We start from the raw sequence: 22304 nt of genomic DNA on the forward strand, positions 1-22304 counted from the left end.
AGGATGCAGGTGGAATCTAGACGGGATTTGGAACCGAGGACACACTACCTCCATCAATTGTCTAAATCTCACTGCACTAATGTCGGATACCGGACGCACGTCTAACACCAACATAGCAGTCAAGGCCTCAGTTATACGTTTTGCTTCAGGATGACTGCTGTCGTACTTCATCCTCATCGCTAGGGACTGTTGGAGGGTCAATTGTTTAGTAAAAGTAGTGATGTTCCTACTTCCTCTCTGGGATGATGAACAACTCCCAGCAGCAGCAACAGCACTAGGAGGAAGTGGTTCTTGATCTTTCCCTATTTTATTTTTATCGGAGAAAGTTTGGTCCTCCATTTATGTTATATTGATATATATACGTGCGGCTAAAGCGCACACAAACACAGAAAATATTATTTTATTTTTGCTGGAGAGTAGTGCACTTTGTGGGTTACACCACCCTTTAAGAAATGAGCCAGCCGGCTCTTTACTTATGGGACACAGGCGCACGCTTGGCGCTGCTCCTTTGTTGATGCACGTGCAGCCACAGTGCACACAATTCACAAACACAGAAAATAATTTTTTTTTTGGTTTGGACTGGAGTGTACTTTCGGGGGTTACAGCACCCTTAACGGTCAAGCCAGCCGGCCCTTTACTTATGACACAGGCGCACGCTTGGCACTACTTTGTTGATGCACGTGCGGCTACTGCGCACACAATTCACAAACACAGAAAATAATTTTTTTTTTGGTTTGGACTGGAGTGTACTTTCGGGGGTTACAGCACCCTTAACGGTCAAGCCAGCCGGCCCTTTACTTATGACACAGGCGCACGCTTGGCACTACTTTGTTGATGCACGTGCGGCTACTGCGCACACAATTCACAAACACAGAAAATTATTTTTTTTTTGGTTTGGACTGGAGTGTACTTTCGGGGGTTACAGCACCCTTAACGGTCAAGCCAGCCGGCCCTTTACTTATGACACAGGCGCACGCTTGGCACTACTTTGTTGATGCACGTGCGGCTACTGCGCACACAATTCACAAACACAGAAAATAATTTTTTTTTTGGTTTGGACTGGAGTGTACTTTCGGGGGTTACAGCACCCTTAACGGTCAAGCCAGCCGGCCCTTTACTTATGACACAGGCGCACGCTTGGCACTACTTTGTTGATGCACGTGCGGCTACTGCGCACACAATTCACAAACACAGAAAATTATTTTTTTTTTGGTTTGGACTGGAGTGTACTTTCGGGGGTTACAGCACCCTTAACGGTCAAGCCAGCCGGCCCTTTACTTATGACACAGGCGCACGCTTGGCACTACTTTGTTGATGCACGTGCGGCTACTGCGCACACAATTCACAAACACAGAAAATAATTTTTTTTTTGGTTTGGACTGGAGTGTACTTTCGGGGGTTACAGCACCCTTAACGGTCAAGCCAGCCGGCCCTTTACTTATGACACAGGCGCACGCTTGGCACTACTTTGTTGATGCACGTGCGGCTACTGCGCACACAATTCACAAACACAGAAAATATATTTTTTTTTGGTTTGGACTGGAGTGTACTTTCGGGGGTTACAGCACCCTTAACGGTCAAGCCAGCCGGCCCTTTACTTATGACACAGGCGCACGCTTGGCACTACTTTGTTGATGCACGTGCGGCTACTGCGCACACAATTCACAAACACAGAAAATAATTTTTTTTTGGTTTGGACTGGAGTGTACTTTCGGGGGTTACAGCACCCTTTAACGGTCAAGCCAGCCGGCCCTTTACTTATGACACAGGCGCACGCTTGGCACTACTTTGTTGATGCACGTGCGGCTACTGCGCACACAATTCACAAACACAGAAAATATATTATTTTTTTAGCACTTGGGGGGAGCACCCCTGATGGACAGAGCACCCCCTGGACAACACTGCAGCACTCCTTTAGGACTGGGACACTGCACAGGACTTTGGAGTGGACACAGCCCCTATGGAGAACTGACTGCACAACACAGTCCAGCCAGCCCCTATGGACTTTGAAGTAGTGGACACAGCCCCTATTAACAACAGCAGCACAGCACAACACAGCCAGCCCCTATGGACTTTGAAGTAGTGGACAACAGCAGCACTACACTACACTACACTACACAGCCCTAACTCCCACCCTCCCTCTTCACTGTCCACAGCCGAGTGAGAAAATGGCGCCGACGTGGGTACCTTATATAGGATCCAAAACCCGCGAGACTCGGAAGGCGGGATGATGACGTTTTGCCTCGATTTCAGATCCGAGTCAGGCGGGAAAAGTCGAGCCTGATTCGGATCGGACTCGGATCGGGGGGGCTCGGGGGGGTTCGGATTTCAGAAATCCGAACCCGCTCACCCCTAATTTCTAGACTCTCTAGCTTACAACACTATCTCTCACACTGATGACACTGATTAAGAAGCTATATCTTGTTGCTCATATCCATTTTATAACATAAACATGGAGAGTCTGCTACTAGAAGTATATACTTCATGTTTGTTATCAAGTTTGTTACTTGTCTCGATAATTGTTGGACACCAACGGCAGAAATTTCAGGATACCCCTGGTTTATTACTCTTTTCCTTCCCTTTTCCCCATCCACCCCTCCTTCTCTTCCCCACCCCAATTTTCAATTTTCTCCTACTTCCTTTCTTCATTTTTTGATACTTTTATATCTCAAAGGATTTAAATAGGCCTGACGGGCCTTATTTTTCGGTTCTTAAAATGTTTAAAAATTGTAAGGCTGCACTATGCTTGTTATTTTCTATATATTACTGCAGGTCATGTTTTTGTGTTAGGCATATCTCCACGGTAGTATTTTCAATGATTTACTGCAGATGCTCTCTGCACGCTGGGACTGAGAGCGTCACGGTCTCTCTAGGTTGGATCACCCTTTTATTTCACATGACAGGTATAGGATGTATGTCAGTATGTCTCACTTTATTACTGACTCCACTAAGATACAGAAAAATATAAAATTCTTAACATGGAACGTAGAGGGCTTAAACACCCCAAATAAACGTTGCAAAATCTTACAACTTAAAAAATTTAATCCTGATATAGCAGAACTACAGGAAACTCATTGGAAACAGGGGGACCCCAATACTCTTAGAGATTCTTGGATAAAAGATTATACAGCTGCATCCTTCACATCCAAGAAAAGAGGGGTGTTAGTGATATTCCATAAATCTTTAAGATACACAATTATAGACTCCATTCTGGACACCGAGGGCAGATTCTTATTTCTTAAATTGACTCTAGAAGGTGAACTAATTACGCTTGTTACTTTGTATGCTCACACAGGTGACAACAATGCATTCTTCTCCGACCTCTATGCCCGACTTCAGAGTTGGGCGGAGGGTGCCCTTATTTTAGGAGGGGTTTTCAACACCACTCTTTCTCCTAGTCTGGACAGAACAGGAGCATCCGGTGAGTGGCGAGGCAACACATCTCCAACATTACAGCTTCTAATTGATTCCCTCATCCTAGTCGACCCGTGGAGGCATCTCCACCCCTTAGCACGTGATTATACATTTTACTCACACCCCCATCATTCCTCAGCTCGATTAGACTTCTGGCTTGTCTCAAGCTCCTTAATCTCTAGGATTCAGACTTCAGATATCAAAAACATAGTTATTTCCGACCACGCGCCTACTGTTCTTCCCCCTTTCCTACAGTCTCCCTCTGTTCTTCCCCCTTTCCTCCCGTCTCCCTCTGTTCTTGGCCCTTTCCTCCCGTCTCCCTCCGTTCTTCCCCCTTTCCTACAGTCTCCCTCCGTTCTTCCCCATTTCCTCCCATCTCCCTCTGTTCTTCCCTCTTTCCTCCCATCTCCCTCTGTTCTTCCCCCTTTCCTCCCGTCTCCCTCTGTTCTTCCCCCTTTCGACAGTCTCCCTCTGTTCTTCCCCCTTTGATCCTGTCTCCCTCTGTTCTTCCCCCTTTCCTACAATGTCCCTCTGTTTAACCCCCTTTCCTCCCGTCTCCATCTGTTCTTCCCCCTTTCCTGCAGTCTCCCTCTGTTCTTCCCCCTTTCCTCCCGTCTCCCTCTGTTCTTCCCCCTTTCCTACAGTCTCCCTCTGTTCTTCCCCCTTTCCTCCCGTCTCCCTCTGTTCTTCCCCCTTTCCTCCCGTCTCCCTCTGTTCTCCCCCTTTCCTACAGTCTCCCTCTGTTCTTCCCCTTTCCTCCCGTCTCCCTCTGTTCCTCCCCCTCTCCTACAGTCTCCCTCTGTTCTTCCCCCTTTCCTCCCGTCTCCCTCTGTTCTTCCCCCTTTCCTCCCGTCTCCCTCCGTTCTTCCCCCTTTCCTCCCGTCTCCCTCCGTTCTTCCCCTTTTCCTCCCGTCTCCCTCTGTTCTTCCCCCTTACCTACAGTCTCCCTCCGTTCTTCCCCCTTTCCTCCCGTCTCCCTCTGTTCTTCCCCCTTTCCTACAGTCTCCCTCTGTTCATCCTCCTTTCCTCCCATCTCCCTCTGTTCTTCCCCCTTTCCTCCCGTCTCCTTCTCTTATCCCCCTTTCCGCTCGTCTCCCTCTGTACTTCCCCCTTTCCTCCCGTCTCCCTCTGTTCTTCCCCCTTTCCTCCCGTCTCCCTCTGTTCTTGCCCCTTTCCTCCCGTCTCCCTCTGTTCTTCCCCCTTTCCTCCCGTCTCATTCTGTTTTTCCCCCTTTCCTCCCGTCTCTGTTTTTCCCCCTTTCCTCCCGTCTCCCTCTGTTCTTCTCCCTTTTCTACAGTCTCCCTCTGTTCTTCCCCCTTTCCTCCCATCTCCCTCTTTCCTCCCATCTCCCTCTGTTCTTCCCCCTTTACTCCCGTCTCCCTCTGTTCTTCCCCCTTTTCTACAGTCTCCCTCTGTTTATCCCTCTTTCCTACAGTCTCCCTCCGTTCTTCCCCCTTTCCTACAGTCTCACACTATTGTTTCTCCTGTCTTCTTCTGTTCATTTGCCCCCTTTCATTCTGACTCGCCTATCACACTGTGTATGGATGTATGTATACACATACATGCACACTCCTTTTATGTATATATTTGTTACAGGATGATATATATATATATAATGTGAGCTAGGAAGACTGTAGTAACTGTGCATATAGTACAGTAGGTGTCACTGGAGCAAGATAAGGAAACCTGGCCCTCCCCATGTTGAAAACAATAGGCGGCATTCTTTTGTCTCCAAAAAAAGTGTATTGATCACCTATGGATTAAATACATAGTCAACGTTTCAAGGTCCTAAGACCTTTCCGTCAGGATTCAAGAGTGCCGCCTATTACTTTCCACAGATCGGACAGGTTTCCTTTGGAGAAATAAAGCTGATATATATATATATCAGCTTTATCTTATCTATATATATATATATATATAAAATGATGCGTGTATATAATATGATGCATGTATATAATATATGTGTGTCTTGCTCCAGCAACACCTACTGTAATATATGCACAGGCTTGTTTGAGGGAGGGGGGGGCCCATAAACAGTGTCTTGCCTAGGGCCCCGTGAGGTCTAAATCCGGCTCTGGCTATAGTGTCAAATTAACGCTACGCAATTGATTGGATCAAAGGAACAAATGGATTTGCTGACACTCTGGTGGAGCAGTCTTTTAATGTTGATGCCTCATTAGTTAGCCTATTACATACACATCCCTCGTCTCTCCCACCGCATGTAACACAAAATCTACTACTTCATACTACGTGCATGGCATGGCGACACGCTAGAGCTCAAATGAAGGTCCCTCCTAATGTCTCCTTATTCCTTCCCATTGGTTATAATCCGGGGTTTGCTGCTGGTTTTTTAACACAGGTTTTTAGTACCTGGAACTCACAGGGACTCCGTTACATATACCAATTATTAGATGTATCCACCGTGACTATTTATTCTCACAACCAAATACAGGAAAAATTCCTATCTCTTCAAGTCCCATTATTCGTTTACCTCCTAGTACACAGTTATATCACTGCTTTACTCCCTAGAATTCCAATTGTATCTGGGAAAAGCGGTTTGGATGATGTGTTGTCTTGCTGCCCTTCTATGTCATTTTCCACTTCCATATTATATACTTATATATGCCGGGAAATAAATTTGGAGGTGGAGACAGCTGGAGTTGCCAAATGGCATTCTACGTTCCCTAACATGCCCTTATCCGCCATTTTCAAATCTTTTGTTAGACTTAATAAGCAATTAATCTCGGCATCCTACCCTGAAATGCAATATAAATAACTGCATCGTGCCTATTTCACCCCCAAACTAAGGCGCAACACAGGCGCTTGTACAGACTCAAACTGTTTTAAGTGTAGACAACCTGATGCTGATTTAATACATTGTATGTGGCTTTGTGCGGTGGTGCAGAGATTCTGGTCCCTAGTACACACATATATATCCAACACGTTGGGAATTAGTTTCTAATTAACACCTGAGTGGGCCATGTTGGATATTATACCATCGTCCGGGTCATCCTGTCCCCGTGGAGGTGCCCGCCTATTATTAGCAAAGATTGCAGCTGCTGCAAAGAAAACCATCTTATACCAATGGATCTCTGCTGACACTCTAACACTCAATCTCCTACAGCCTAGAATATCGTATCTATTTAATATGGATTGGCTAGAACTATCCCTTAATAAAGAAAAAGGTGCAGAGAAATTCTTTGACATTTGGCTCCCGTATGTTCACACATTAACACCTCAAGTCAAGGATATGCTTCGTGCTGCAGTCCAACTTACAGCCTGGTATAATAAAGAAACCTTGGGCCTGATTCAGAGCCGGACGCTCTGAACGAGCGCCCGCTCTGAATAAGGGCGGTTTTTTTTGGAGCGTCCTCCTGGACGCTCGCATAGCTGTGGGTTAGCACCCACAGCTTATGCGAGCGTCCATGATGATGGTCGCGATGGTCAAGACCATCGCGACCATCAGGCTTGCGCGAGACTATGCGGTAGGGTCTCGGTGACCGCAAGCCCTGGAGTGATTTTGGCTCTATCAGAGCCAAAATCACTCCGACTGACATCACTAGTGATGTCAGTGGGGCCGGACCCAGACGGTAGGCGTTCCCATGGGAACGCCTCCGTCTGGCAGCCACGCCCCCGGCACGCCCCCCAAAAGGGGAGTGCTGACACTCAACATCAACAGCACGCCCCCTTTGGTGCGAGACCCGGAGCGACAGCTTGGCCGTCGCTATCTGGGTCTCGCGCATGCGCACGATGGAGCTCCCTCCATCGTGCGCATGCGCACTAGGGCACCATCGACCCGCTGCGAGCGGGTCTAAATCAGGCCCCTTGGCCTCAGGTAGACCCCATTTTAGGTCCTGCAATTCTATGTTTTTCATGGATCATGTTATAACTTACTGCTGTATACCTATTGATGTATTACTTTTTGACCAATATGTTGTATTGTTCATTGCAGTCTTACAATAAAATGTTTAAAAAATAAAATTTCCTTCAGTAATGGCCATCCTCCTGATAACCTACTAGTCTCTTGTCTTTTGCTATTACATAGAATTCAGAGAGGGATATCAATATTGTTCTGCCCAAAGATATCATTGCCGATACTTCCACTATCATGGTCCTGCTTCTTGTGCCACCTGTGTGATTTATGAAAACTTACCAATGTTCGTTTGTCAGATAATATTCTGAGATGTTTGTGTCATCCCATTGCAGCCACCCCATAATCTATGCATTAAAGGGGGCGTCCTCTCATGCTGTCAAAGAGCTAGAAGTGACCTCTTGCCCACCATGGCGCCACAGCACTTTCTGTCACCCTAATGAGGGCCTCATTTATCAACGAGTTTTATGTATTTATTAACTTTCTTATATAGCGCAGCATATTCCATTGCGCTTTACAATTTCAGAAATTAATAGAAAAAAGACTCGGTTGTAAGAGACAGACATAAAGGTAAGAGGGCCCTGCTCGCAAGCTTACAATCTATAGGGAAATAGGTGTTGATACACAAGTATAGGTACTACATATTGCAAATGGTCCAACCAGATTGCAGAGGTTCTTGGTGAGCTGTATGATTCAGTCACACAGGAATGTTGGCCTAGGGTTAGGAGGATGTGAAATTGAAGAAAGAGAAAATATGTGAGGTTGTGTGTGGACTGTAAGAAAGGATGTACTTAGATAGAAAAGCTATCTGTTTGAAAAATGACATTTGGGAGCTGATTGGTTGGAGCACCATTTATCATACGCAACAAGTTTTATCACTCGTTGATAAACGAACCCCTAAGATAGCAAAAATCTGCTTAATAGGAATGGGAGGGAGGGTGCTGCTCTGAATACTGCTACAAAACAAAACAGATGTGTTTGCTTCATTTTTTTATCGAAGTGGCAGGTGTGTGCAGAGGAGGAAGTTGTGATTGGCGATGATCGCTCTTCTGGGATGACTCCCCGAAATTTGGGAGTCATCTAGTAGGCAAGTATGCCCTAGGTTGTCTCTACACTTAAGCCGCGTACACACTTGCCGATATTTTGAACGATATTGTTTAATCATTCACAATATCATCCAGTGTGTATGCGGTAAACGACCAACGATGCGCGCTCCCACTGGTCATTTACGATATCCCCAGTCAGCTGTACATGTAGCCCAATCTGGGGATATCGTGAGCGATGCCATGCTGCTGAATGCAGCATGACCCCGCTCCCCCCCTGCCGTCATCCATCGCTTGCCGGCACCGCCAATGACTATATCGCCGCATACACACATCGTTTTGTGCAGGGGTGGCCAGACTTTTGGACTGGAGTGATTTTCTTTTAAAACAAAAACCTTTTGTGATCTACCAAGCCAGAAAAAGGGGTCGTGGTATGCAAAAAGGGTGCGTGACCTCACAGCAATGGACGTGGGGTCTGTCCTGCTGAAATCACACATAGTATCCCCAATTCAAATGACTACACACAGCAGCACAATCTTATTCACATTACACCACATAGTAGTCCCTTAATTCACGTTACGACACAGTAGTGCCCCTTATACAATGACCACTGTATTAATGCCCCTTATTCAATGCCTCCAGTAGTAGTGCCCATTATGCAATTCCCCCTGTAGTTGAGACCATTATGCAATGCCCCCTGTATTAGAGCCCATTATGCAATGCCCCCTGTATTAGATCCCATTATTAAATGCCCCGTATTAGAGCCCATTATGTAATGCCCCCCGTATTAGAGCCCACTATTCAATGCCCCCTATATTAGAGCCCATTATGCAATGACCTCTGGATTAGAGCCCTTGTAGTTGTGCCCATTATGCAGTTCCCCCTGTAGTTGTGCCCATTACGCAGTGCCACCAGTATTAGAGCCCCTTATGCCGTCGCCCCTTATACAGTACCACCAGTAGTGGCCCTAAAGCTGCATACACACGTAAAGATTTTCTGTCCAACCATCCAACTAGTTGATTGGTTGGAATGAAAATATGGTAACGTATGAAAGCAAATGACAATCAGCAATTTGTTCCCAAACGCCAGAAAATGGCCAAAAACTGTTGTTTGAACAAATTGTTTGGATCAAACATTTAACAAACTTGTCTGAACGTCCATTTTCATCTGTTTTCTGGCATTTAGGAGCAAATTGCTGATCATTAGTTACTCCCATACGTTACCAGATTTTCATTCCAACTAACTAGTTGGATAGAAAATCTTTACGTGTGTACCCAGCATTAGGCTGTTCCCCCAGTACTGGTGCCCTGTGCATTACTTACCTGGCCAGCACTCCCGCGTTGACGTCCGCTGGCTGGATCTAACTAGATCCGGCAAGCGCACAGGCTCTTCACATCGCGATGACGTCACCCACGCACTGCATTACTGGGAATGCTGGCCTCTGAAGCGATCAGAGGCTTCTTTAAGGTGCGTACACACTGGGCGATTTTACTGAGCGATTGCATGATTATGACATCGTAATCATGCTATTGCTCAGTAATCATGCACTATGTCAGAAATGACCAGCGATACGCACTCCCGCTGGTCGCTCCCGACATTGGCCTGCATGTTTAGGCGATGGACAATCTGTTGATAACGACAGATTGGTCATGTTCAGGAATGAAGGAGGGTGCCTACACTGAACGACTGATTGTTCAGTGTAGGCACTACAGAGGAACAGGAACGACGGTACGATTATGTCGTAATCGTACTGTCTTTCCTGATCACCCAGTGTGTACGCACCTTTAGTCTCTGATTACTTCAGAGATCAGCATTCCCAGAAACTTCAGCAGGTTGGTCGCGAGCTACCGGTAGATTGAGATCGACCTTTTGGCCGGCCCTGGTCTAGTGTGTGTGCAGCCAGTGGCGTCACAAGGGGGGTGCGGGCCGCACCGGGTGTCACCCTCCAAGGGGGTGACACCAAAAGCCGCACGCTCATGCCCGCACCCCCCGCCGCTGCCACACAGCTGCTTTAAATCAAAGCCCTTAATTGCTGATCCCCTCTGCAGCCACAGTTCCGGGCAGAGGATCCGCCCACTGCCCGCCCACTTCCCCGGCTGCCGCCCGCCCCTGCCGCCCTGCTTTAAAGTTATCTTTGCTTTTAAAGAAAGCGCGCGGCGCATGACGCCGAGGCGTCACACTGCGCCACCGCTGGTGAAAAAGAGGAGCCCACTGCCCGTCCACCGCTGCTGGAAGAGAGCAGCCCGCTGCCACAGTCCGCCGCCACTGGAAGGCTGAAGTCGTCAAGAAGGTAAGTGAAGTGAGAGGGCTGGAGACAGAAGGGGGGGCAGGCTGGCAGGGGACACAGTAGGGGAGGCAGGCTGGCAGGGGACACAGAAGGGGAGGCATGCTGCATGGGAACACCGAAGGGGAGGCATGCTGTATGAGCACACAGAAGGGGAGGCATGCTGCATGGGCACACAGAAGTGGAGGCATGCTGTCTGGGGACACAGAATGGGGGGAAAGCCGGCAGAAGACACAGAAGGGGAGGCAGGCTGGCAGGGGACACAGAAGGGGGGGCATGCTGCCTGGGGACACAGAAGGGGGGCATGCTGTCTGGGGACACAGAATGGGGGGAAATCCGGCAGAAGTCACAGAAGGGGAGGCAGGCTGGCAGGGGACACTGAAGGGGGGGCATGCTGCCTTGGGACCCAGAAGGGGGGCATGCTGTCTGGGGACACAGAATGGGGACTGGCTGGCTGGATACAGAAGGGGGGGCATGCTGTCTGGGGACACAGAAGGCTGGCTGGCTGGACACAGAAGGGGGGGCATGCTGTCTGGGGACACAGAAGGCTGGCTGGCTGGCTGGACACAGAAGGGGGGGCATGCTGTCTGGGGAAACCGTGGTTTCATACCATATGATATGAAATATAGATAGCACATTGTATTATATGTGATTGACTATAAGAGGATATAATGCATCTCTCGCTTTAGTGATGTTTACAGTATAATTTAATTATCCTTCCTGATATATAGATAATTATTACGTGTTATGACATTACTGTGATTGTTCATTTATAATTATATATGTATTTGACTATATGCACATTAGATACAATGGCAGTATAGTGATACTTTTTTATAATATGTAATTGTTTTGCTGCTATCATGTTGTTTAAGTTGTTTGATGTTACGGTGAAGGGTTGAAACCTGTTACTGATCGGGCGCGGCCGCTCCGGGTGAGTGGTCCAGGCTTCGGCATACATGTGGTGAATGGTAGTTTTCTATTGTTATAGTGTTATTTTGTGTTTCTTAGCCTGATGACTGCCTGAAACGTTGCAAATCTAATGCTAGAGTTGTGTTCTATGTAAGAGCATGGAGTGCTGCACCCCCCACTGCTGTGTGTGTGCGTGTGTGTATACAAAGGTCCTGAGAGGACCGAAACGTTGGTGAACACTTTTTTGATGATGGAATAAAAGATATTTGATACCTATTTGATTGAAATTCTGGTGAGTGCACTCCTACATTCTATGCAGGAGCACTGCAGTGTGAGTAGTGGACTGGTAAAGGGGGGAAATAGTGCCGAGCTGTGCACCTTGGTCCTGATTTTTTTTTTTTTTGTGGAGGGGGGGTGTCACCATGAGTTATAGCACCGGGTGACACCAACCCTAGTGACGCCTCTGTGTGCAGCTTTATATAATCTCCCTGTAGGGTGACAATCCATTTCCCCGTCCCTCCTAAATAGGGAATACTATCCTGACTGGGAAAGTTGAGAGAGTTAACCATATACTCAAGCCCTTTCCCCAGGGAGTTTCAGCCATCTCTCCCACTTCCTCATTCCTAAGTAGCCTTCCGTCTCCTTTAGGTAAGGAAATTAGTAGCTATAGCACGATTAAACACTACACAGACTATAAGTCATTGAACTGCAATAAAAATGACATAACTCATCACATTCCAATCACATTAGCAATTAACCTTTACTATTTCAACACTATAACCTCACTGGATAGCTCTAGCTGAAGTATGAAAAATAGTTCTATAAGAAATATATATACACACTAATGTAGATAAAAAACGAATTCTATTCAACATAACAGTGTTGATTTTGTTTCCGAGCTCTCTACCAGTGCAGGTAACACAACCAGAGCTCAACTGCTGGCGTGCGTCTCTCTAATGTAGAAGACACTGTTATCACGGTTATGACTAGAATAGAGCACATAGGATCTAGCATCAACCCTATTATCACACACAGCCAGGCTCAGCCAAAATGGTGGCCCGATGACGCCACTGCGTACAGCCTGAGTCACTGCGTACTGTACCCCGGATGTGACGAGTGACGCTGTGTAAAGGAAGCGTCTCCACATCTCGCGATAAATGTAACACACAACGAGATCTCTCTCTTTTTCCCCAAGATCTTGACAAGATGGTGGGTGCTGTCTCTATCTCTGACTGTAATCCGGTGTCATCCTCTCTCACGGGGGAGCTGGCGCTGTGTCACCCTGCGGCCGGATGCCACATTCCCCGTCCTGTACCTTACCGCCCGCGTATGGATGATGGATAATTGCAGCAGCGTGGAGCGATGAAACCTCGCTGGGCCCTGGCAGCTCGGCAGTAGTCCCGGCTCCCGCCCCTACGCAGCTTCCTCACACCGGGCTCTCGGGTCATTGTCTGAGTGGTGGCCTGGCCATGTTCCCCGGCCGGCTAGATAGGGTAGGCAATAAGCGCCCTCTAGTTGTTGAACTACACATCCCAGCATGTCTTGCATCAGTTTTAGCATGGCCAAATAGCAAAACTGAGGCAGGGCATGCTGGGATGTGTAGTTCTATACACAAGCTGGGGGGGCCGCTTATTGCCCACCCCCAGCTTAGACCTTATTACATAAGGATAGCGCCGGTCAGGCTGCCACCAGTCCTGGAGTATATTTTCATGACATTAAGGCCTATTGTGGCCCCCCTCTTTTTTTTTTTTTTTTTTTTTTAAACTGTAATTGTATGCAAATGATGTCCTGTCAACCTGTATGGTTGTTTCGTTTGGCTGTTATTTATCTGTTATGTTCTTGCAGGCGGACGTTGAGCAGAAGAAGAAAAGGACCTTCAGGAAGTTCACATACAGGGGAGTGGATTTGGACCAGTTGCTGGATATGTCCTAGTAAGTAACTTTGTGAGGTTTTGCAGCAGCTGTTGTTCATTGTTTTATCAGAATGGGTATGTAATGCGCCAGCTGTTGGGATGCCTCCCTGTCAGAATACGGACAGCGGTATCCCAAAGCTTGGTAGTATACTTGCCCTCCCCCCTAAACCTCCACTTGGTGCCTAAAACTAACCCCCCCCCCCCCCAACCTAACTCAGCTACGTTCCCTAAACCTAACCCACCCATTTCAATGTAGGTATTGAGACCGGGGGCATTGCAACAGTCTGTCTCCTAACTACATCCCGTTTTATCATATGGTCTTGCTGGTAGATGTAAGGTGAATCTCCATTGTAGCTGATGATACATCTCTAGTACAATGGTGGGCAAAAGGCTGCCTTCCAGCTGCTGTCAAAACTACATAACCAAGCATGCCCTGGCATAGTTTTTGCATGCCTTGCTAGCAAAACTGTCAGGGTATGCCGGGATGTGTATTATCACAGCAGCTGAAGAGGCCCTTATTGTCCACCCCTGCTGTAGTAGTACACTGCTAAATCGTACTCTTACGTCCTAAAGGCACCTTATTGCTTCACTCTACAATTTTAATTTTTACGCAGGGTTTTTTTTTAGATGTTTATTCTTGTAACTGTGTAAACGGTTATGCGGTCACTGAGTATACATGTATTTGTAATGCTGCTTTCCCAACTTTTTTTTTTTTTTTTTTTTTAGTGAACAGATCATGCAGCTGTATTGTGCCCGCCAGCGTCGGCGTTTGAACAGAGGTTTGCGCCGTAAGCAGAACTCCCTTCTGAAGCGTCTGCGAAAGGCCAAGAAGGAAGCCCCTCCCATGGAGAAGCCAGAGGTCATCAAGACTCATTTGAGAGACATGATTATCTTGCCAGAGATGGTTGGCAGCATGGTGGGAGTGTACAATGGCAAAACCTTTAACCAAGTTGAAATCAAGGTGAGTAGTTTTGGGGAATTTAGGGGCTGTGATGGCTTTGGAATCTTGTAGCTAACTATGAACGGTTTCGAATGTAGAAGCAGGCCGCTCACTGTCTTTGGCTAATTTACAGTTTGTGTACAGCAAACTCAAGGGACAATTATTGCTGCATTGTTGGCATCTATTGTCTATTAATTGTGACACCTGAATGACCAGATCAGTACTTTTGCGTAACCTGTGTGTGGCCAATATGCCTATTCCCTGTATGGGATGCATTAGAGAGAAAGTTATCGACTTGGATGCACCATCCTGGCTATTCTGGGAGACCATCCTGGCTATTCATTCTGGGAAATGCATTTGCTCCAGAGCTTGGAATTTAGGAGCTCATTTAGACCCGCTCGCTAAGATGCATACACTCGCTGCTGCCGATGGTCTGCATTGTGCCCATGTGCATACCTTGAGTGACAGAGGAAGCCGTTTGTAGGTGGTAACAGGGGCTGGCCACTAAAAACAGGGGAGTGGAGGTGCAAATGTAGGCGTGCCTGAGCATCTCATCAGCGTTTTAGAGGTGTGCATAATTAAAAGACAGCATCATAGTACATGTCAGCTGGCTGGTTTTTACACCTGAAGTGCTTCCGGAAGGGTATGGTCAACCTCAAAAGCAGCGATAGCATCCAATGTTACTCGGTTTACCGATGGTTGCATACACTTCCTGGACGATGTGCACAAGTGGGCGTATCGCTATCTCAGAAATACTGGGCGTGCTAATGCAATGCTGTGCGATAGCACTGCCTACGCAATTTGAATACACATCATGCGAGCGACTCTGAATCAGGCCCTTAGTCCACTCCCTTCTTCACTGGTGCTCTGTTTGATCGTTTGCCTCTATTTATAGTCTGATAGTGTACTGTGGTGTTCTTTAATAAACATAAATAAAAAGCTTGTTTTTATATAAACACGGGTTAATGGAAGACATTGTTTTCTAACAATTGTGATGTGACTGAGTTTTGTTAGTGGGGCAACTGATTAAATACTTAAGAGCAGAAACTGTAGCCAAGCTTAAGAGAAAATGTAAGTTTTTCAAGAAAATATTTGAAACTAATTTGAACAGACACCCTACATTGAACGTTTAGTTTGCAGCCCCGTATGAGTGGTTTTGTGCTCACTTCAACATCAACTGTACATTGTGCTTGAAGGAGAAAGTTTGCATCCATCCTTCCTTATTGATTGATCCGTATGCATCTCACTGCTCTTGAAAAAGTAGTGATCAGAGCCAAGCGTAAAGGCGCCAATCCATCAGCGATAGATTGGGACAATTCCCCGATCTCCAGCGGCAGGGCATCCGTGCAATCCAACATGTTGAGTTTCCTGATTTGTTGATCATGATAAATATGATCCTGATAAGCAAATCAGAAGGGGAGGATTACATTTGTTTTTTTGGGGGGCACCCAAAGTATTGGGCATCTGTCAGAGCAATTCTATTGTTTCTTTGATCGGATGTTCATGACTTTTGACACACCTAAAGTGGCTAAAGTCCATGTTAGGGTGTCCAAACGGTAGACCTTATTGCACATTTCTGCTCGCCACTTCAGGAGGTTGCAAGCAGAATTGTGCAGCTGTGGCAATTGGTGCCCCAAACCTTGGCACAATTAAATTGCTTGTGGTGGGCGCAAGAAAAACAATTGAATTCCCCCCCAAAGCATTTCAGATTCTTGACTGATTGGCAATCATCAATGGTTGTCGGTGGTTCTGGTTTGATCAGTAAAACGTCCGCCTGATGTATGGGGCTCTTAAGATTCAATCCTGTGTATTGTGTCCTAAATGCAAGAAATAATTGGACAACTGCATTCTATGTACACACTGATCTGCTCTAGATCATTGTTTCCCAACCTCTGTCCTCAAGGCACACTATAACAGTCTAGGTTTTAGTGATTTTCATGCTTGAGCACAGATGGTTAAATTAAAATAACTGATGTACTTAGTAATACATCTGTGCTCAAGTATGGCTATCCTTAAAACCTGGACTGTTAGTGTGCCTTGAGGGACTGTGGTTGGGAACCCCTTCTCTAGAGCTCTGGTCTCTAATGTTAATTGAGGTGTGAGCTACTTTAGTAAAATTAAACCTCATGAAGAGCTTCTAAATTTGTAGAAAAACAAATCTGGCTAATAACAGAACTGAAGGTAATTTAATGAAAATGAAGAAAATGTTAGATAAAATAAAAATGCATTTAATTAGTACAGTGATATTATTGTAGTTTTGTAAATACAATTTAGGCACAGGCCCATTTCACTGTTAATTACCGGCTCCAAGGAAGTATGTGCAGTAAAGGAGCAAAAGATATAGGCAGGGCTGATGTGTGATTTCCGGCAGGGCTTGACGGGAATTGCTTGCTCCGTCGTAGCGTAGAAGCCGTGGGTGAAACCACGGGGAAGCACGTCAGATGATCGCTGTAGAGCAGTGATTTTCAAATCGAGGCACACTACACAAGATTTTAAAATTGCCAAGGCACACCATCCGGTGATGTGGTGTGCATAACCAATGAAAAAATATACACATTGGATCCCACATAAAAAAATACACACATTGACCTCCACAGGAATAAAACACTACATTGGCCTCCAGAGGAATAAAACACACTACAATACAAGATCGCTGTTGCACACTTGACTGCTTGCGGCACGCCAGTGTGCTGCGGCACAGTGGTTGAAAAACCACTGTGGCCCCACCCATGGCATTGATGATGCCATGGGCGAGCACTTGTTAGAGGTCACTTCCTCCTAGTTGACTCGGTAGTACTGCAGCTAAGGTGCGTTACCAAAATTAAGACTAAGCTCCCACTGCTCTAGAGTACAGCCTGCAGCTAATGCGTATTGTATTGGTAAATGCCCTTGTTTTGGCATTCTCCCTTATGGTGCATCACAGTGATAACTGGCACTGATGTTTCAAAGGAAATTACATGGACCTACACCTGGCTGCTGCTTCAAGCATTGAAGCTTCAATTTTGTCTCAAATTCAGAGATAGATCATCCATTTTTTATTTTTTTTTAAATTATTCCATAAATGAAAAATATACACTGAAGCCTTCACAGAGGCTCTTAATAACAGAATACAAATAAACCAAAACAGATACCAAATGATAGCAAAAAATAACTTAAAATTGACACCAAGTTTTTGTTACAAAAACTTTCATCTAAGTTTTTTTTTAAACCATAAAAATAGAGAAATAAAATAGAGTGTGGTGTGGCAGACCAAATTAAGTTTTCTTAAATGCTTCAATGAAATTTGTATGCATAATTCCACTTTTCCTCATTGCCACATGTTAATGTACTTCATTATGTCCTATATGGATTGAAAAACCTTTCTGGTGGTGGGAAGATCTCTTGTGTTGCATAAACCTTTTTGGATGTATTCATGCATGTGGGACTTTTTGTTAACAGATCTGTACCATTTTGTAAATGGAATCATTTTTCATAAGGGATGGGGGAAGGGAGACAGAGTGCCAAATGGGGTAACTAATTCCTATGCTGAGACAGTGAGTCAGAAACGATAATTGCAGGTCTGACCTGAATGTTTTCATTGTATTTTATTTTTTGCAGCCTGAGATGATTGGCCATTACTTGGGCGAGTTTTCCATCACTTACAAGCCTGTGAAACACGGCAGGCCCGGTATTGGTGCCACCCACTCCTCCCGGTTCATTCCACTGAAGTAACCTGCTGTTTATGTAAATAAAGGCTTTCCAGTCACAACTGTCTTCAGTTTAATGTCTATTATGGTTCCTTTTTATGTATGGTGCGAGTGCTGGTTAGATTAAAACTGCTTTGGTTATTTTGCACACACAAAATCATTGTCACTCTTTTTGAGCCCATTACTAGTGTATATTAATAAACCAATAACTAAATGTACAAAATGGTGCTTTGTTGGATGATGGCTACAACAATGCATCACTTGGATAAAGAAAATCGCATCTGAATTATCACATATGTAATATACTGAAGAGAGCAATTGAGAAATCCTAATGATCCCCTATTTTAGTTATGTGCAGACAGTTCGCCTAACCTTGCACCTAATGGCATGATGGTTAACTTGCATAACTACAAAAACAAACAAGACCATTGTTTGATACTAGTTACACAGTAGCAATCTTGAGTCCTTGATCCACAAGTGGTTTGAGTTTCTTTAAACCTTTCCTGTTACAGAACTACCCGGTTTTAAATAACTAGTTAAAAGGCTTCTCAGATGCTTGTTATAAAACTCAAATGTCACTTGTTAGTAAATCTGATTCAAGATATTTTTCAGACAATCCAAGGGGAAAATTCAGTTTGCTAGTATTCAGTCCTGCGCTATTCAATAAAGTGCCAGATCCCAGCGCTTTACACCAGAGGTTCCGAAATGCCACATTACAGTCCAGGTTTTAAGGATATCCATGCTTGAGACCAGATAGATAATTAGCACCTCAGTCAATTTGATTTAAGTCACATGCTTAAGCATGAATATCTTTAAAAAATGGACTGTAATGGCAGAGTTTTGGAACTTCTGCGTTAAGCCCCAGAGGGTTGACTTAATGTGGATTTTTCCTCCAGAAGCTGCGAGGGAAAATTCTGAGTGATGGGGTTTTTTGGGTTTATCAAGTAGGAAAAACTACGGATTAACATGCGCTACCTGCAGTTTACCACACTGGGAAATTGACTAATAATTTAATAGCTCTGAGTGTAACACTCAAAGCTTTACCTGGGTGGTAAACACTGGATAATTTTAGTCTGCCCCAAGGTTTCCTTTGTACCAAATATAATTAAATACCGTTCCAATTAACCATTTCTGTTATCACAAGTTCTATGATGCTGGAAAAGTAATATTTCTTCTTCAGGGTCCATAGGCCCCACAAGGAGACCTTGGGGTGTAGGTTGGATCTGGATCCCGGGCAGGATGCACTGGTCCATCCTCCCTACGAGCCAGAGGCACCTTAGTTTATGTTGGTGCCCGGCCGGAGTCGGGTCACTTTATGCAGGGGGGCTGCTTAAAGCTAATTTTATTTTATTTTTATTTTTTATTTATTTTTTTATCCCCAACACCCCCCCCCCCCCCCGTCCCCCCTCTTTTGAGCGTGCAGCAGTAGACTGGCCATAGGCCATCTGCATTGCCGCTCCGTCACCCTGCTGGCGCCATAATGCCAGTACTCATCTGGGTTTCTCGGCGGGACCTCGGGGTCTGTGCTAGCCAGGCCCTGAGTGTTAACCCAGACTGTGGCTGGATGTACGGGGACAGGCAAGGCAGGTCACCGCTTGCGGTGACCCATGTATTAGCAGTCATTCCTCTGGTCTCGGGACAGAATTATTTTTTTGGTGTGGGAACCTGCGTCCCAAGAGTTAATTGTCAGCCAGGGGAGATAGCCTTCCCTGTTTAGCGGCTGCTCCCCTCAGCGTGCCTTTCCAATGAGGTCTGGCTTTGCTGAGCTGTTTCCTCCTGTGGCCATACCCCCTCTGAGGTCTCCGGTGGCCATTTTCTCTTGGATGGTGCGTCGCAGATCTCCCATGACGGCGTGTGGGCCAGTCCCCATGCATACCTCTCACTTGGGTTAGTGTATGCAGTGCTATAGCCTTCCCAGACACTGACTCTGGACAGTTGATTGTAGTGCCAATTTGCAGTATATAATTCTGCATTGTATGTGACTTAAGCTAGCGCTAACTATCTTTTCTCCCAACTGTAAGTTTATATCTATCCCTTTCCTTTACTACCTGCCCTAACCGGTGTAGTTATTGTGGTTGTTGGACCTCACATATATAGATTACAATATTTGAGAAGTCTTGCATATGGTTGTGCTGCACGGTGCCATATTATTGGACCAGTGAGTTGTATACGTTTTTAAGTGGGGTCTGACAGCTATTCTTAGCATTAGTCATGAACAGTGTAGCGCTACCTGATTTTCCACTAGATAGTCCAGAGCCAGCACATCCATAGAAAAACATTTATAAATTAAAAAAAATGTCAGCATATCCATAATAAATTTTCAAGATGACAGGGCACCAATATATCGAACAGCAATGATCCAATGAATACTCATCATATATGCAGTGCGGTACCAGTAACCATCACCAACAGCCGTTGGTGATATAGAACCCGACATTGGTGATAGGCTCCTGCCGAAGGTGGTTCTATAAGTCACACTACCAAACCCTGTGCTTATATACCCAGCAGCCTTGTGACACAATTGGTAAATCACATTCGCCTGTCTCTGAATGCGCGCACACCTGCGTGCCATTCCTTCTGAGCCACTACCAGAAGCCAGACTGTTGTCTGCACAACATAATACACTGTGCAGACCTCTAGCCACCACCGGATATGACGCATGTAAAACAGGCATCACCAAGGTAACCAATATACACACAGCGGGCTTCAAACAACTACCACCGGAGGTGACGTATGAAAAACATGCGTCACCATAGCAACAAAAAGCACATCATTAACTCACAGCCAGACTAGAAATAACACATCGCGCTTCCAGAACTTAAAAAATACATGGCTGATGTGCTATATTGTCACGCAGTAGTGTCATCAGCCATGTATTTTTTTAGTTCTGCAAGCGTGATGTGTTATTTCTAGTCTGGCTGATATATTGGTGCCCTGTCATCTTGAAAATTTATTATGGATATGCAGACATTTTTTTGATGCCTTTTTTTGAATTTATAAATTTTTTTTTTTTATATAGATGTGCTGGCTCTGGACTATTTCTACATTAACTTATGTGCCAATGCACTCCTACATTTGCTTACAAGTGTGATGCAAGTCTGCTAACGTGATATATATATATAATATAATTTTGTCAGACCAGGATGTTGAGCACAATGCTACACCCACTCTGCTATCCTGAAGGCTATGTGCTTTAGGGGTGAGTAAGGAGGATTTAACTCACGATGGGTTGTGCGAGGTGCTATCGGTTGCCTGGACCCTCAAACCCCACAACAACGGGACAGGATCCCCCTTGGGTGTTTGTCTTCCTCAAATCCTGGCCTCCATTGCGGGTCGCCTGGCAGTTTTGCCCCATATAGGGTTATCTCAACAAACCATTCTTCCGTCTCAGGGGATTACCACAAGCTATATTGCTGCCCTGGGTGGATGTTTTATCTAACTCAGTACGGAGTTTGGAAGCTTCCTCTATGGCCTTTCAAACCATGTTGCAGAATGAAAGACCTAAGAAAGTATCTAAACGCCCTGTGTTGTCATCCCAGACTCTCACAACTATCAGACACAGGTGTCGTCGGATGATGCTTCTGATTCCCCTCCACAGGAGGTTGAGCCTAAATCAAATATTAATGTTTCTGCTTTGGTGCGGGTGGTCCGATCCATACTAGATATAGAAGATGATGAACCTACTCCTAAATCCAAACACCCTCCGTTTAAACAGGTATAGGTGACTTCAGCAGTTTTTCCTCTCTGACGAGCTGGTAGACCATATATGGCGGAGGCTTGGCAATCACCTGGTAAGAGGTATCGGCCGCAAAAGCGTTTGGCCTCATGTTATCCATTACCTGAGGGGCACTGTAAGACGTGGGAATTGCCTCCTGCGGTGGATTCTCATGTTACTCGCTTGATTAAAAGTGCTACACTACCTATGCCTTCCATTTCTTCCTTGAAGGATTCTACGGATAGGAAGGTGGAGGCGTGCCTGAAATTGATTTACTCTCAGGAGCGAATGCTGATTCTAAAAAGGGCCTGGAGCCCTTGCCCTACAATGGGGAGATATTGTTCGGCCCTGACCTGGACAAAATTGTAGACACACTGGCAAAATCTAAGTCATTGTTTCTTCCATCAGCATCTGCACCTTCCAAGGTTAGAACCTCTTCCTTTCGTTCTCAGGGAAAGCCCAAAGGACAGTCTTTTCCTAGACAATCAGCGACCAAATCGACCACCAAGCCTAAGAAACAGGCCAGA

At 45.7% G+C, this 22304-nt stretch overlaps 1 protein-coding gene across 2 annotated transcripts; it reads left to right on the plus strand.

The window, feature by feature from the left end:
- The first annotated feature begins 12627 nt into the window (after positions 1-12627).
- Positions 12628-18124, plus strand: RPS15 (ribosomal protein S15). 2 transcript variants are annotated; one of them, XM_088460386.1, is made up of 4 exons: positions 12628-12733; positions 13370-13455; positions 14163-14397; positions 17974-18124. In XM_088460386.1, the coding sequence occupies exons 1-4, from the start codon at positions 12731-12733 to the stop codon at positions 18085-18087; spliced, it is 438 nt and encodes a 145-aa protein (XP_088316512.1). In that variant the 5' UTR covers positions 12628-12730; the 3' UTR covers positions 18088-18124. The 2 variants fall into 2 exon arrangements, with proteins under 2 accessions (XP_088316512.1, XP_088316511.1); XM_088460385.1 differs by lacking the exon at positions 12628-12733 and adding an exon at positions 12937-13017.
- Positions 18125-22304: the final 4180 nt, after the last annotated feature.

This window comes from Taudactylus pleione, unplaced genomic scaffold (assembly GCF_031769625.1).
Source record: "Taudactylus pleione unplaced genomic scaffold, aTauple2 ptg000044l, whole genome shotgun sequence".
NCBI lineage: Eukaryota > Metazoa > Chordata > Amphibia > Anura > Myobatrachidae > Taudactylus > Taudactylus pleione.

Bases quoted from the DNA above. Each gene is read 5' to 3' on its own strand.
- RPS15 (XM_088460385.1), top strand. From the start codon at position 12,994: ATGTTCCCCGGCCGGCTAGATAGG. The intron at 13,018-13,369 runs GTAGGCAATAAG...ATGTTCTTGCAG, and splicing joins TCCCCGGCCGGCTAGATAGG to GCGGACGTTGAGCAGAAGAA. The intron at 13,456-14,162 runs GTAAGTAACTTT...TTTTTTTTTTAG, and splicing joins CAGTTGCTGGATATGTCCTA to TGAACAGATCATGCAGCTGT.